Below are 17,271 nucleotides of genomic sequence, written 5' to 3' on the forward strand. Positions count from 1 at the left end.
ATGCTTTAGCCTTTGGTCCTTGACCTGCTCCAACAAGGCTTCTTAGGGGAGCTCATCACTCAGAGATCCTGGATTTGGAGGTGGATAAACCAACTAGCTCAGCCTTTACTTGTTCAAGGGCTGTTGTATTTATTTATCTGTTTCCCCAGCCCTGGCCCAGTCCGTAGGATATAGTAATCCTATATCCCGTATTTGTTCAGTGAGGGAATAATTGAAGCGACGTATAATTGTCCTGGTTTTGCAGGTCAAGAAATGGAGGTACAGGAGGATGAGAGGCCTGACCTGAGCTCTTGCTGAGTGACAGGAAAAGTTTCAGACTGACATTCCCTGCTGAGTCGCCCACGGTCTCTTGGCCTCCCACTGTCCTCATTTCTTATTGTCCATGTCAGCTGGAACAATGAGGTCCAAGCATCAAATTCAAACTGTGGCTGCAACAGAGCGCAGCCTTTATACACTCAGCGTCTCTCTCTCTCCTAAACTCAGTCGGTTCCTGCTCATTGAATTTCTTCCCTGAATCTGATGGAAGCTTGGCTCCAGGTTCTGTGTCTGCAAGTCAGGGTCTTGGAGGCACAGTGGATATTTCTGGCCTAATCGCACAAGGAAGAGCAAAGACCAGTTTGCTGGAGAAAGTGCTGACGTGGGAGATGATTGGCACAGACTTGACTTGCACGGTCCTATTCCAAGGTTATGAAAGGTTCATGCCCCATCTCTCTCATGACCTCTCGTTTTCCCATTTGGTGGGTGCGTTCTGCATGTGTCCAGAGATATGTGCGCTCTGGGCCTCCAGAAGGGCAGGTTGTGAATCAGGGGAGCTGGCAGGGAGAGCGCTGTTAGAGACACTTACTAGGACAAATAGCTCGTAGGGGTAAACACACAAAAACCAAATTAAGTAACATTCTAATCCATATGAAAACAAGCCCCTGGGTAGCTTGTGCCAGATGAGGTAAGTGGAAAAACATGATGTCATCATTCAGGCAGGATTCTCTATCCCTCCTGCAACCTCCCTCTCCTCCTCTCTCCCCTCTTCTCGAGTCTCCTCTCTCTATCACCCCTTTTTGCCTCCCTCCCTCTCCCCATGTCTTTAATCTCAGCGTAAGCTCCCCTCCTTGCTCTCTCTCCAACACTTGGGAGCAGGGCATCTTCTCTCCTTCCCCAATGCCCTTCTGGCAAGACCCAAACAGGGTGTCTCCCCTCCTTTAAGATAAACTCATTAACAGTGAGGTGCAAATGACTGATAAAGCATGAAATATGTCGGTTTGCAAAGGCACAATGTTGGCCTTATGACAAGTGACAAGCATCTCAAAACCCCCTCCCTAAAAGGGAAGGGGTCTCTAATAGTGAAACTTCCTATCCCCCATCACTGGATGATTTTTGTGTTTGGGCCTATTTTGGAGCCCTTGAAATCATATCATAGACCTACGAGGCTGGCAAATTCAGAATTCAGCTGAGTAGAATCACTGGGGAAGTAAGAAAGGAAGGGACAATGTTAATTCAGCCCAGAAACAAGTCTGGTTGGTGAGATTGCTCACTTCCCCTTCCAGCCTGGAGCAGGTGGTCAACAGACATGGACAGGCTGCCCCTCCTGCCTGTTCCTTTGTCTCCATTCTGTCCCATCAGATCTCATTATCTTCTCCTCCAGGCCTTTACAGCTGCTGCCCACTGCGTTTTCCTCAACTCTTTCTATTCCCTGCCTGCTGCCCATGTTCCTCCCCCTCAACACCCTCCAATAGTCTGCACTTCCTGGTAATTCCATCACCAGGCATTTGATCCAATTTTGGGTCCATGGCTTCCCAGGAGTGGCAGATGGATGGTATGAGTCCCCACATGAAGAGCTGTCTTGGGACTTTGCCTGAGTCAGGCGATGCTCGAAGTATACTATTTCCCCGAAAATAAGACCTAGCCAGACCATCAGCTTTAATGAGTCTTTTGGAGCAAAAACTAATACAAGACCCAGTATTATATTATATTACATTACATTATATTATATTATATTATATTATATTATTCCTGGTATTATATTATATTACATTATATTATACCCAATCTTATTTTAATATAAGACTGGGCCTTTTATTAATTTTTGCTCCAAAATATGTATTACAGCTGATGGCCCGGCTAGGTCTTATTTTCAGAGCAACAGGTAGGAGTAGCCATGGTTGATACATTTCCGACTCCCCTTGCCCGGCTGTGAGGTCCTTTAGGGCAGGAGTGGGTCGGTTTTGTTCACGCTGCATCCCCAGATCTAAGTACTGTGCCTGGCCCAGAGCAGACACTTCATCAGTGGTGCTGTTATGCTCGCCCTGTCCAATCCTGTTGTGGGGTCTCGTGACCATGGAGACTTGCCCAAAGGAAACCGCCTGCGGGCACTAGAGTCATCCATCCAGATGTGTGTCCCCATTAACTCGTTCTTTTTAAGTAATCCTCCATATTACATGTGTGTGCAGGACTTCCTGTTCTATTGCGTTTTCAGAGCCATCATCTTGTTGGATTACCTCAATTGTGTGATCTAGGTAGGCAGGGTGCACACACCCCTGCTGCAGATGCGCAGACTCAGAACTGCTGTCTCCTGGCCGCGAGGGCTTCCTACCACCCTCGCCAGGCTGGTTGGGAACAGAACAGCAGCAAAGGTAGAGGCTTGTGGTTCCTTTAATACTTCTCATCGTTTCTCCCCTTCCTCCCACACCCAGCAGAAGGGAGTTGGGAGTCTTCCACGAAGGTCAAGGATACTCGGTGCTGGTGAGTGCACAGTGGGGGCAAGGTGTTCTTGGTAGAAATCTGGACGGACTGCGCTGGGGGGGCTGCTTTATTCTGAAGCTGTTTGTTGACAACTTTCTCATTTGTGAAGGAGACCAGAATATGCCACAGTAAAACATGCCACTTTGGCATAAAGATTATTTTGAGCGGAAGGCAACTGAGAACGATGCAAAAAGAAACCTTCTTAGGGCTTCCCTTATCTGATTAAAAGCAAGTTCTGGGAAATAAGGGAAATAAATTCCTTCTTCACAGAAGATTTACCCCCAGAAGGGGGAATGTGAATAAAACCTACCCCAAGTCCCTTCTCCAGGCTCTGAAGGAGATAAAAAGTTCACTCATACTTGTGGAGACAAACATTATCACAGACTTTATCTCTTGGCTGTTCCCTTAAAAGCCCATTTATTTTCCCTAAAGCACATGATAGCCTTTCCTTCCCTTTCCTCTACCAACTTAGATATATAATCTTCTAACTTCAACTATTTAACAAGACAGCTATTTCTTTCGTTGGCTCCCATGTGTATACAAATAACCTTTTGTCTCCTGTTAATCTGTCGTTGTTAGTTTAATTCACAGGCTTCCCGTTACAGAACCAAAGAGAGGAGAGAAAAAGATTTCCCTCCCCAATGCTTCCATGTCATCATGTGGAGAGTGAGAGCCTGAAACCTGGACCCTGGTCTCAGTTGTCATAGCTTGGGTCTGCAGTGAGAGTCCTTTCCCAGATCCCCACCTTCCTGGAGAAACACCCCTCCCTCCTGCCACACACACATTTTCTGGACTATGACAGATGCTTTGAACTTAGAAGAGCACAATTTTCCTCTGCCAAATAGCTCAGCTCCCAAAGTGAATGTATTTACCTTTCATCTTAGGTGGTTTACAGAGGTGGATTTATATATAAAACAAACAAACAAAAAATCTTTCTTTATAATCTTCACACGCAACAATCCATACTCCCAATCATTATTTTTCCACAGCATCCCCGACCTGAAGGTACAGCTATTAAAATCAAGGCCTCTGAGAGGCCGGCCCCATGGCTCAGGTGGTTGGAGAGCCATGCTCCTAATGCAGAGGTTGCTGGTTCGGTTCCCACATAGGCCAGTGAGCTGCGCCCTCTACAGCTAAGGTTGTGAACAACAGTGCTGCCGTGGGCTGCTGTGGTGGGCTACACGCAGCCGGGAGGAGCGCAAGGCTCATAACACCAGCATGGGCCACGGAGCTGTGTCCTACACAAGACTGAGAAACAACGGCTTGAACCGGAGTGGGGGATGAGGGGCAGCGAAAGGAGGGGGAAAAAATCAAGGCCTCTGATAAGTAAGAGTTTGTCACTAAATCCCACTCTGATAGTTTTTAATCCAACATTTACTTGGTTCTCATGAAATCTCTGTGGTGCTGCGAGTCATGTAACGAGACAGTTTTAAAAAACGGAAGCATCGCAATTTGTGGGGATGGTCAAGGGCTGAACTCACCATTAGTGGAACTCACCTAGGGGAGGGTGAGATGCTGGGCTAGGCTACCACGTGATCTTTGGCTTCCAGTTCTTTCCTCTGTTGCCATCTATCATGCAGGGTCTCAGCTCCTGCTCCCCGCACAAGAACGCAGCATATGGTAAAGCCAAAAAGGAACACCAACGGAGCCATAGATAGGGGAGTCATACCACTATAGTCTCACTGGCAACAGGGTTGGAGACACAGGAAGCAGGAGCCACACGATTCTGCCATCCACTCCTCTGCCTGCCTGCCTGCCTTCCTGGCTGCCTGCCAACCAACCAACCAACCCACCCCACTTGCTAACTGCAATCAGCGCTTGCTAGCTTAGCCACAGCAGTTATATTAGTGGCTAATGGCTAACTGGTTACAGCTGATGGCCATCTACTACCCGAGCCAGCACCTTTCCACATGAAGCCGAGAGCCTGGAAACTGCTCTTTGAGACTCTGTCCCCACACCATCACTCTTTCCTGTGGCTCAAGAAAGACCATCCACAGTGCAAATCAAAGGCCTGGGAGGTGGAAATATGGGGTGGGATTACTATAGGGCTAGTTACCTAATACACATAGTCTCTCAGATGGAAATCCTTTCCAGGTGTGCCTGGATTCTGATCTTACCACACACGAGCATACCTATGGGAGTCCTCCTTGGTTCTTTACCTTGCCGCTAACCTCTTACTAAGTCAGTGGTGGAAGCCCTGGCACTCTAGCTAGTCAGCCACATTTGGGCACCAGCCAGGATTTTCAGGTGAGACCTGTTGGACAAAAGATAGGACTCAGTCGGCACTTCTGAACTTGATTCTCAGTCAGCCAAGCCTACCCAGGAACCCTCCCACTAGAAGAGTCACTTCTTGGGATTTTAGACCAAAAATACTGACAGCTTCTGTCATTCCGCTGGTTTGTACAAACCAGACTGGGTTGAAGCAGTGAGAGAATAAGTGATGGGAAGACACTAAGGTGATTCATTTGGGTCAGTGGCCCCACCGAGGGTGTGAAAAGAGAAGGAAAAACAAAAATGACACAAAGCAACTTAGAGATGTTCCCTGCAAGCAGCCAGAGGTATTATCAGTGAGAGTTCTCTGCCAGGCACTGCTCTGGGCATGGAGGCCAGAGTCCTGCTTTGACTTTCCCAAGCAGAGAGTGGGGGGGGGGGGAGTCAGGGAACAGCTGGTGGGCTAAGGAATAATCACCCTCACAGCCAGGCCAGGTGCTCATAAAACTTTAATAGTGGCTTCACAGAGCCTAATCCTATAACTCTAACACGCTTTCCTCCCACCCTCTTATAAGTCAATAGACTTTTTTAGAAGAGAGGAACCACAGAGTGGCCTGTTTGTCACTTGCTGCAGCAGAGACTGGTTTAAGCCCCAGGGAGAGAGGCAGGTCTGCACCTGCTCAGAGGCTGGTGGGGAGGGTCCTGGTAAGAGTCCATTTGCTTCAGGGGACCAAGCCCATCCCCGTGCCTCCCTATAAGGGAAGGGAGCCTTGAAGCAGTAGGAAGAGTCAAGAAAAGGTAAAATGGCTGTATTTATAGGATTTATAAGTGCCTCTGGCAGCACAGGAAGGGGCTCTGAGTAGGGCTTCACCATAATTTCCCTGCAGCAACTGCCACCCCAGCAGTTGCCAATGGGACAGTGGGTCCCTTCGGCCTCAACAGTTTGGCCTCAAACATGGCCTTTCAGAGCCTGAGATGAAGACAGAGGATATGGTAGGTGTCACAGGTGCTGAAAATGGTTTCTTTGGTGCACACGCGGAGAAGACATTGACCAAGGCTAGAAGTCCTGCATATCAGGCTAGAGAAGAGACAAAGTAACATCTTCTCTGCTGTTCTCCTTACCACAGGGCTAGCTTAGCGCTCAGGCTGCTCGGCCTGGGAAATGTGGCAATACAGTTCTCAGAAGGAGAAATGACCAACTCAGGCTTCACTACCAAGGAAAGATCCATGACAGGGCTTCAGATTACTAACCAGGCCACCCCAGGGAGGCAGCCTCTGAAATACTAAATGTTCCTACCGCAAAAGAAGTGACGATCAAGCTCTGGGGTCCTATAGTTCCTGGGGTTTCTGATCTGAGTGCTCCTCTTTCTTCATCCCAGAGGGCCCTTCTCCACATTTCCCTACGGAATTTCCCCCCATTCATTCTCAGTCCAGTTCAACCTCTAGCTCCTTCACGAAGTGGTTGGTGATTCTTCTACTTGGCTTTCATCTCTCTTCCTTTGAAGGTTCTCATACGGGAGGCAAAACTGTGCCTTGACCCATCTTAGATTTTCAGTTGGGACTAACAAAAGGACAGATCAACAAGAGAAAAACAGTTGATTAATGTGTGCGGCACATCACGTAGGAGAAACCTAATACAAAGAGTCACTCAAAGTGGTGGCTTAGAACTCTGACTGAATTTCAACAAAGGATAGTACGTCTGTGGAGAAATGACAGGACAAAGGAAAGCAGGTTCAGGCAAACTGTGGAAAGGTAAATGTAGGGGAGGACACTAAGGAGTAGGATTTGTTCGCGATTCCTCTGGCGCCCTGTCTGGGATGATAAGTGTCTGTCTCCAATAAGAGGAAGACTTGTATCCTGTTTTAAGGCAGAAAAAAGGTAGAAAGAGCGCTTCCTGCATTTGCTACTTCTTTTTTTTTTTAATTTAACTTTTAAGTGTGTTTTTCCAGGACCCATCAGCTCCAAGTCAGTAGTTGTTTCAGTCTAGTTGAAGAGGCCACAGCTCAGAGTGGCCCATGTGGGGACCGAACCGGCAGCCTTGTTGTTAAGAGCTCGGCGCTCTAACCAACTGAGCTAACCGGTTCCCCCACTTTTGCTACTTCTTAATTGCCTTCAGCTCAAAATAATTTTCATGCCAAAGTGGCATATTTTGGGGTGCTTCCCCTTCGTTCTGCTGTGGGCTCATACTTTTCCTGCCCATCCCATCCAAACCGCTATGACTGTCCTTTTCTCTCAGGGCTCTGAATCTAGCTAAGCTAGTGAGAGATCTCATGCTGGTGCAACATGTTGTTTCTTTCGGGTTGCGTGCAATAATGGAATGACTGTCATGCAAGAGATGTTGGCAGTCTGGGAAGACTGGAGTAAGAGAGTGGGTGAGGGGGTCTTCTCTGCAGAGCTTTGTTCACTCCTTTTGGGGGACATCTGCCGCTGTCATGAGAGGTCTAGCTTTCTTATCTGACCGGGTCCTATCAGGTTTCTAAGGGATGAAGTTTTGTTTCCGTAATCCTCCACATCGGCAGATCTCTAATTATGAGTTATCATAAGTATATTCCACCCCTTTTGACCTAATTTTGCAAAGCTGAGCATCCTGAGACTGAGGTGGCTAACCTTCCCTTCCCTCCCCCCATTAAATCAATGGCAATCCTTGGCAGCAGCTCCTTCCACTTTCAGATTCAGACTGAATTTTCCTCTGCATGCACCAGGCAGACTCATCTCATTGTCATGTCTAATAAATAAATCACAGCTCCGAGCCATGGGACTCAAATGTAAAATGCAGTGTCTGGCACCACTGGAGAAAAAATAGGTCACCTAGAATCTGGGAAGCAGGTCGTCTTGTTTCTTCACTCTGTTCTGGTGACTTTGGTGATTGCTTTTGCTAAACTCGGATGAAGCACAGTATGTTTAGGTTCAGGACTTCCAATGAAATGCAAGTGGTTGGACCAAGGGGAGCTAATAAAACTCTTTGCACAGGGAGGTGACGAGAAGAACCTTGATTCTTGGCTTCTCAAGGGCTTATGTTTAGTCAGTCCCTCACGAGGCTTGATTCTGCTTCTCGCCTTCAGATTTCAAGAGGTATATTGTATCTGTTTAATAAACACTTCTTTTTTTGTTTAGGGCAGTTGAAGTGGGTTTGCAAACAATCTTTAAGACAAGAGGCCAACACTATTTTGATTTGATTTGACTTGAAAGAGACCTCCGCCACAGAGACTGCACGGGGCCGGAGGTCTCCTGTGAGCGTCACTCTTTTAGTTTGAGAAGGTGAAGACCTCTCTGAAATGACATGTGACAGTAAAAGGATTAAGGCCATAAGCAGCTCCTAGCATTCCAGAACTGTGCTGTCAAACAGAAGTATAATGTGAGTCACCTATATAATTTAAAACTTTTCTATTAGCCAGCCACACTAAAAAACGTAAAACAAAGTGGGTGACGTGAAATATATTTTATTTAATACAAGATATCAGAAATGTTATAATTTCAATATGTAATCAATATAAATAATTCTGAATAAAATATTTTACATTTTTTGCAACCCAGTGTGTATTTGACACTCACAAGATATCTCAATTCTGATTGGCCATGTTTCAAGTGCTCAGGTTTTCAGCCTCTGGAGAAGGAGATAGGCAAGAGGAAAGAGAAATGGGAAAGGGAAAGGGCTTTTGAATAGTCAATCACAGTGAATGCCTCAGGTCCCTAAAGCATCCTGCTGGAGAAGGAAGAATAGTAGATTATGAGCCAGGAACCATCAGCTCGCTCTGGGACTGTGTCCCGTCACCTGGCCTCTCTGAACCTGCAACATGATTTCTAGGGTGAAAGGTTGGATGTATTATATTGTCTCTTTCTGTTCTAACATCTCTGATTTTATTTAAACTCCTTGAGGGTATTGAATGAGCTGTCCAGTGGTAACGTAATTAATTTAATGCAATCCATTTGGTAAAAACAGCTGTGGCTCTTCTCCTTCCTATGGTCAGGGGACATTTGTTGGCTGGATAAACTCTCATGCTCACAGATTTTGACGGGAAGTTTAATTACACCAATAACCTGGTGTCCTTGGTCTCTGTTCTCAGTGAGAATGTCAGACTCTGTGTATGTGCTAAGCCAAAGGGACTTCTCTTGGCATTGACTGACCTCTGCCTGTCTACGTCAGGTCAGCCCCAGGCAGGACTGTGGTGGAGATGAAGTTGGCCCCCTGCTGTCCTTCCATATTTTCCCCTCCCACCGGGTGTTCATTATTGTCCCGTGGTTCGGTTCACCCAGCTTTGACCCAGATGTAGGCTTTGTCCAAATACGTCCCAGAGTCCTTCACCTCATGGAACCACTCAGTTCCTCCCTTTTCTCAAAGCACCGCTCACAGGGGGCTGCTCTGATGAACTTCCTATGCCCAAGTGTGAATAGATGCTGGGGGGATAAAGCTGCCCCCACATCCAGGTCAGGTATGGTTGCTCAATGCATGGCTCCTGCTGGCCAGACCAGGCTAGGCCAAAGGAAGGCAGTTAGGGCTCTTCTAGGTTGCAAGTAGCAGAATCCACTCAAAGGAGATGCACAGAAAGGGGCTTTATACTAAGGTCATGTGGTAGCCAGTAGGAACTAGGCGTGGGAGGTGCAGTTAGGTTCCCGCAAGGGAGTGAAACAGAAAGAAACCTGACCAACAGCAGCAGTTTCCTTCTCTCTCTCTCTCTCTCTCTCCCTGCTTTATTCTTCTCTCTCTGTGATTAAGGACACATGATGAATTTGTTCACTCCGTAGTTCCAAAGGTGGCTTGTCCTCAATTCAAGCAACAGCAAAGCCTGACTGACAAGCATCTATGCATGTTCAATCTAAATTCCCAGGAGAGAGAACATGTTCGCCCAACTTGGGTCAGGTGTCTGCTGTAGTCCAGGCACTATGGGGGGGTGAGAGGGGTGAGGGAGGAAGTTCCCCCCGGTACAGTACCTGGGTGCAGGGGCCTTTCCTGTGGGTGAGAGAGCATACTTCTCAGAGAAGGGAGGGTGTGGGCTAGGCAAATACTCCAAAGGCTGGTGTTTTTGTTGTTGATTTGGGAAGTGGAATTTCTACATTTTTTGATGTAAAATAATGTAAAAACCCCAGAGAACACATAATATTGACAGCGTTAGTGGGTCTGAATTCTGAATCCATCATTTACTATTGCTATAATCTTGATTATTTTAAATATTTATCAAACCTTATACCATTTTCTACATGCCAAACGCTGTAGTTGATTCAGTGCTTTACATATTTTAACTTAGTTAATCCTCATAATGATTCTATGAGATAGGTGGTATTATTATTATCATCATCCCCATTTTACAGATGAAGCAACTGAGGCATCACAAACTTAAAGGAACTTTTTCCAGGTCACACTGCTAGTAAGTGGGAGAACTAAAATTTCAGCTCAGGCTGTCTGGCTCTATTATCCTTGCCCTGAATCCTTATTAGTTATGCTGATCTTAGATACATTATTTAACTTCTGTGCTTCAGTTTTCTCATTTGGGAAATGGGTTTAATGACATCTGTCTTCTCAGTTGTGAGGATTAAAATAGATGACACATATACTTGTAAAGCCCTGCCCCTCTGTATTAGTCAGGGTTCTCCAGAGAAACAAAACCAATAAGATGTGTGTGTGTGTGTGTGTGTGTGTGTGTGTGTGTGTGTGTGTAGAGAGAGAGAGAGAGAGAGAAAGAGAAAGAGGGAGGCAGAGAGGGAGAGATTTATTTTAAAGAATTGGTTCACACAGTTATGGAGGCTGGCAAACCTGAAATCTGCAGGGTGGGTGGGTCAGCAGCAGGCTGGAGACCCAGGGAAAAGCCAATGTTGCAGTTGAAGTTCAAAGCCATCTGCTGGCAGAATTCCTTCTTGCTCAGGGGAGGTCAGTCTTTGTTCTATTCAGGACTTCATCTGATTGGATGAGGCCCACCCATATTATGGAAAGTAATCTGCTCTCCTCAAAGCCCACTGATTTAAATGTTAATCTCATCCAAAGACACTCACAGAAACATCCAGAATCATGTTTGACCAAATATCCAGGCACCATGGCCCAATCAAGTTGGCACCTAAAGTTAACCATCACACCTTCTGATCATAATTGGTAGGCTCCCATGTGAGGAGTCTGATCTCTTCCTTCCTTTTCCCCTCTAGAGTCTCCAGAGAGCCATCTTCTGAGGGTTGGAGCTGGGTGTGGCTCAGCCTGATGGTTGACATCCTCAGTTCTCAATCTTGCCTCTTGGCTCACGTGGCCATTGCTCAGGAAGCTACGCAGCCACAGAACCCTGAAGCCCTCAGCTCGGCATTCCGGTACAGCTCTGGGGTAGCTAGAAGTGATCGCTTCCTAAAGCAGTCCTCATGGATATACCACAAGTGCGCCGGTGGTAATAGCCACACTGATAGAATGAGCAGTGAGCGAGCTGGCAAATCTGTCCACAGGCTTGGCTTTCATAGGTGGACCATGATTCAATAAGAAAAGGCGTCTCAGGTGTTAGATTGCCTAACACCTGCCTCAGCATGCCTGTTTTTATTATTATTCTACTTTAATAATGCTGCATAATCTTAAAAATATGTGGGCATATTTTACCAAATAAGATCTCTTATAAATAGCTGCATTGCCTCAGCTTTGCTGTAATGTTCACATGAGACAAACTCTCACACAACTTTAGAGTCACAGGAGACGCAACTATATTCAAAGTCACCGAGTAGTATAGAATTAGCTCGGCAGGCCCCACTTTCTCAAACCTTGTACATCCCAAAGGACGGCCTATCTTCAGAAGGACTGGGCCCTTGACTGGCTCCTCAGTGCCCTTGGAATATGCTGCCTGGTAAGAGTGTTTCTGTTTTATTTTAAATTTCTTTCAAAGTAAAAATACAATTTCCATCACTACAAACTGAGCACAACTACAGCTGTTTATACATCCATATTTTTATGACGTGCCAACATTTTGCATCCTACATGAAACATTTGGTTTGAAAAAAATCTTTAAGTTATCTGTTTTGTTTCCTGTCTTCTCTCCAGTTGTCTGGCATTCTCTGAAGACATTTTATACTAATTGTGTGAGATTGATTTCCCCTAAATGGTAGGGAGGAGAGCAGGGAACAGCACAAGATTTACCATTCGAGGGGGTGAATGGTAAACCCAACTTTCACTAATGGCATCGAGAACATTGAAGGGTAAGCAAAGAGTGTTTTTGTACGTCTGAAACCTTGGGTCATGCTGTGTGAGTTTGATCTCTGAGGGGCTGACGACGAAGGAACTCAGATCAGGCAGAGTCCTACATGACCGATCCCCAGAAATACCCTGGACGCGAAGGCTCGGGTGAGCTTCCCTGGTTGACAATAATGGACATTGCTGCTGGGAGAATTAAGGCTGTCCCCATATAACTCCTTTGGGAGGGGACACCTTTGGTTTTCTGTTGGGGGTTCTCAACTCCTGCCTCAGATTCCTTTTTCTACATTCTAGCAGCCCAGGCCTCAAGGCTTCTCAAATATAAAATTTCAGCCAGGATTCTGCCATGGCTCTAAGCCATTTCTTTCTTCTTTCCTTCTTTCCTTCCTACTTTCCTTCCTTCCTTCCTTCCTTCCTTCCTTCCTTCCTTCCTTCCTTCCTTCCTTCCTTCCTTCCTTCCTTCCTTCCTTCCTCTCTCTGTTTCTTTCTTTCAAATAATATTCTTTTTTTTATTGGGGAATATTTGGGAACAGTGTGTTTTTCCAGGGCCCATCAGCTCCAAGTCGTTGTCCTTCAATCTAGTTGTGGAGGGCGCAGCTCAGCTCCAAGTCCAGTCGCTGTTTTCAATCTTAGTTGCAGGGGGCGCAGCCCGCCATCCCATGCAAGAATTGAACCGGCAACCTTGTTGAGAGTTTGCGCTCTAACCAACTGAGCCATCCAGCCGCCCCTGGGTCATTTCTTCATTCATGTCTGCCCAGCTGTGAGATTGTTACTCTCAGCTGACACTTTGGAGGGAATCCCACAATTGGCTTAACAGCCTGTTCTTCTTGGCTCAGATGCATTTCAACAGAAGATTCCTTTAATCAAAGGGCCTTTCAGGGAAGTCAAAATAAGAAGAAAAAAAAGATTAAACCCTCTCTATTGCCTATATTTGTTGAATAATGAATGAAGCTTAGGCTAATGCTTTGACATAGGTGTTACAAAAGGGTGAACTTCAGATGGGTGAAATCTCAGGCGTCTGTGAAGTATGGCTCAGGCAGGTATTTTTGGGTGGCTGGCTACCCCAACTCTCGTGATACTGGCACCTTTTATAGTGACGGGAGGAACAGTTGAAACTTGGTCAGAAGGTTTAGCATTGGCTCTTAGATATGGTTTGAAATCTATAGGATAAACACCAAGCCTGACCTAAATGATTCTGGAATCACTTTCCTGATTACCAATCTGCGTAGATTCTCCTCTCCCCTCCCCTCCAACTGCAACCCCTCAAAACACTGGCTTTTATGGGTGCAGGGGGAAGCCAGGCAGGATCTGATGAATCAACCATTGCCAGACAGGATCAGATAATATATAAATGAACAAATGAGTCCATGTTCCAATAAAACTTTATTTGGCCAGTCCTGATCAAGTTTAATAACGCTTAACAGATTTTTTAAAACATAAGTAGTAATAACAATTCCTCTGTAATAATAATCACATATGAACTTCTGATCAAGGTCAGCAGCTTGTTCCTTTACCAAAAAAGGGAAGCCGCCCTCTGAGGACAAATGGCACATGAAGAGTGGTGTACATTTCCTTTTCTTAAAAAACGAAAAAAAGAAAAAAAGAAAAAAGAAAAACAACCCAAACCAAATACTTCATATTTACATACGTTCCATTTAAAAATTGGTCAGTGTGATTAATTGTTTTTAAATATAAGTTTCTAATGTGTTGCAGTTTCCAATGTACAATTTCTAGTTAGCTGATTAGATTTAAGGTGCTGTCGAGGTGAGGGTGAACATAGCCAAGACGAACACTGGGGGGACCTCTGCTCAGAGTGGCTAGACTTCCTGTGGGTATCTTTGGGCGTGCCAGGGGAAGGGGTGGAGCTGCACACCAGTGGTGGAAATGGCACAGCATTCCAGGGGCCTGGACCATGCTTCTGCCGAGGGGCGCTGTGCTCACACGCCGGTACCCCAGGCTCTGTGTGAGCACATCTCTGTGTATGCTCCAAACACATCCTGGCCTAAACTAGTAGGGGCATCGTTGCCTTGAGTCCCTTCCTTTGCTGTGGGGTTCCCATGCTGCTGCCTGACCCCTAAGGGCCCCTGATATTGGCTCCCTACCTTTCACATCTTCTACCTTTCTGGATTCCTTATTCCCTAAGCCACTTGCTCTCTAATGCATTTCTGTAGGGCCTGCTCTTTGCCAGGGCCAAGAGGATGACCAAAATCAAGGACAGTATTAATGAGGCCTGATAGGTCCCACGTGCTGTACGGTGGGTACCTCATTGGATGGGGAGGAGGAGGGGCTGGAGAGATTCACGGAATGGCTGTATTCAAACTTACCCACGTATGACATCCCCTTGGGAACTAGGGCTCTGACTGTGTCTGCGCATGTGTCAGGAAAAGTGCATAGGGAGTTCTGGAGGCAGTGTGGACACAAGCCTGGGCGAATGAGTTCTTTTATCCACAGACCTCAAATTGATCTGATCTGCAACAAAGATTTCAGACCAGGCAGGTGTGAGGCAAATACAGGGGCATGGCAAATGAAAATACTTATGTACTTGAGGAGCCAGAAAAAAATATGCTTGGCGACTAGGGGAAAGAAACTGGCTCAGTTTCCAATTTTGGAAAACAAGAAACATTGCTCTGAATAAAAGAACATCGTCGAATGGGTCAGATAGTAATGGACACGGAAGACACCTCTTGGACTAAGTTTTCTGACTGAAAAGCCAGTATGATCCCAGCAGAGGAAGACATTACCATGTTTCCCCGAAAATAAGACCGAGCGGGACCATCAGCTCTAACGTGTCTTTTGGAGCAAAAATTAATATAAGATCCAGTCTTATATTATATAAGACCCAATATTATGTTATATTATATTACATTATATTAAAGACCCAGTCTTAAATTATATTGTATTATATTATATAAGACTCAGTCTTATACTAAGTTTTGCTCCAAAAGACGCATTAGAGCTGATGGTCCCGCTGGGTCTTATTTTCGGGGAAACACGGTATAGAGTAGACAGACAGCCGGGGGCTGGGAGACTAGGGTTCAAGGCTTGCCCTGACACTGGCTAGACTCTGCTTCTCCGAGTCTCACTGTCCTTCGTCATCCGTCAGTGAGGTTAGTTGGGCCAGATTGGTTTCAACACCACGCCTACAAGATTCCTCAGCGCCCAGCCACACGGGCAGGGCCTGCAGACTGTCGTCTCAGACACGTTTCTTTCCTGCAGGCCCCCACTCCAAAAACGCAAGGACCTCCTCTTCGGCTGGGAAAGTGATCAACCCCCAAATTAGGCTCCTGTTCAAACCCGCTCCCAGAGATTAAAGGCTAGTTATTAAGGCAGTTTAAGAAATGGCCGTTCCTCTCCTCGGATCCTTCCTGCGTTCTGCTAACCCCCAGGGAGCAGAGAGGGGTGGATGGGGTGGTGGGGGTGCCAGGGCGGTGGCCTCCTCCTGCCAGGCCTGGCTGTCTCGGGTGGCCTCCCGCTGGCGCGCGGTGGGGGGGTGGTTGGAGTGCCCCCTCCACCCTCACCACCTTTCTTTGGAGAAGGCCTCCGTCTGCACGAGGTCACCAGGGTGCTCGGGGATGCACGTGCCGTTGAGGTCGCCCAGTTTGTTTTCTGGCAGATCCTCAGGCTTGGTGCAGAGCTTCAGGGCGCGGGAGATGAACACGTCCAGGTCGAAGTGGGGGCTAGCGCCTCCGTCCACGGGGGCTGGACAGCCGGGCGGGGAGGCAGACAGGCCGCGCCCAGGACCCTGGGGAGGCGGGCTGCTGCGCTCCGGGCCGCCCTGCGTGCTCTTGACCCACTGCGCGATCTCCAGGAAGAGGCTGGCGGGCTCGTCCTCCCGAGCCCCGGGGTCCGCGGCCACGGCCGCGGGGGGGGCCGCGCCAGCAGCCTGCTTCCAGTGCGACAGGTCCAGGATGAGCTTGGGCTCTGAGTAGTGGTGCGGCTTGCTGTCGCGCCACAGCAGCTTGTCCAGGTAGGACGGAGACCCCACCTTGTAGTCGCAGGAGTGCCCGTAGTCCGCCTCGAAGGCGCGCTCCATGGACGAGTGCGACTGCTCCAAGAAGCGCTCGGAGCTGCTGTGCGAGTCCTTGCGCGGGTCCACCTGCACGTCCTCCGCCAGCGGCGCCGAGCCCGCGCGCGGGTCGCGCTGCGCCTCGTTCGCGTCCGGGCACCGGTCTGGCCGCCACTCTAGGTCTGATGACAGGCTCACAGGGTACCTGCAATGGGACACACAGGATGGTGTTGCAATGGGACACACAGGATGGTGTTGCAATGGTACACACAGGATGGTGGTGCAATGGTACACCATTGCAATGGTGCAATGGTATACACAGGATGGCAGTGGGACCCCGGGCCCAGTCCCTCCAGCTCCGGCCATCACCCCCCAAGGGAGAGGGGCTGATTGGCTTAACCCTTGTATTCTTTTATAGTCATTCACTACCTTACAAATATTCCTTGAATACCTACTGTGTGCCAGGCGCTGTTCTAGGCATTCCCAGACACAGCAGTGGACAAAACAACAAAATCCCTGTCTTCGTGGAATTTACTTTCCAGTGGCTGCACCTACTTTCCAGAGCTCCTCCAACTCTGATGTGCCCATAAATCACCTGGGCACCTTGTTGGAATGCAGATCTTGAGCTAGTTAGTAGTAGATCTGAGCTGGGGTCTGCAGTTCTAACAGGCTCCCACATAATGTCCATGCTGCTGGTCCGGGGACCACACTTTGAGCTGCAGGGCCCCAATGAGTGCTTCTTAGCCCTGGCTCAGAGTAGAATCACCTGAGGGGATTAAAAATAAAATGCTATGCCTGCCCTACACCCCCAGTTCCGAGTCAGTAGATCTAGGATGGGGCCCCCATCAGCATGGTTTTAAAACCTCCCCAGGTGATTCTAAGATACTGACAGGGCTGAGAACGGCTGCCCTAGTGGGTCTGGTTGGATGCCTGCAGCACTTGTGCATAGGTGCAGAGCAGGGGGCCCATGGAAAGGTTGCAGACACCTCAGAAGATCCTTGGAATTCTGCCCTCTGTCAACTTTCCTTCACTGTCAGTAGACAGCGAAGTCACCCAGCCAAGAGCAAATGACAGGCAGGAGGGCAGGAGGGCCAGCCGTCAGCTCAGGCTGAGCCCTCCCTTCCCTGGGCCAGGTGTTCTATGAAGAACCTTTCGGGGGTGAGGGGAG

The 17,271-nt window shown here is 47.7% G+C and overlaps 1 protein-coding gene across 6 annotated transcripts in view; it reads right to left on the reverse strand.

Annotated features, from left to right (window-relative positions):
- Window positions 1–13,461: 13,461 nt before the first annotated feature.
- MAPK4 (mitogen-activated protein kinase 4) overlaps window positions 13,462–17,271 on the reverse strand; it is a 129,069-nt gene continuing 125,259 nt past the window's right edge. For 5 of the 6 annotated variants that reach the window (XM_081078862.1, XM_081078860.1, XM_081078861.1 and 2 more), the window contains exon 6: window positions 13,462–16,308. In XM_081078862.1, coding sequence (XP_080934988.1) covers window positions 15,612–16,308 — 697 coding nt within the window. In that variant the 3' untranslated portion in view covers window positions 13,462–15,611. The remainder of the gene's footprint in view (window positions 16,309–17,271) is intronic. The other variant, XR_013995293.1, reaches the window with a different exon arrangement.

This window comes from Rhinolophus hipposideros, assembly GCF_964194185.1.
Source record: "Rhinolophus hipposideros genome assembly, chromosome: 17".
Classification (NCBI taxonomy): Eukaryota; Metazoa; Chordata; class Mammalia; order Chiroptera; family Rhinolophidae; genus Rhinolophus; species Rhinolophus hipposideros.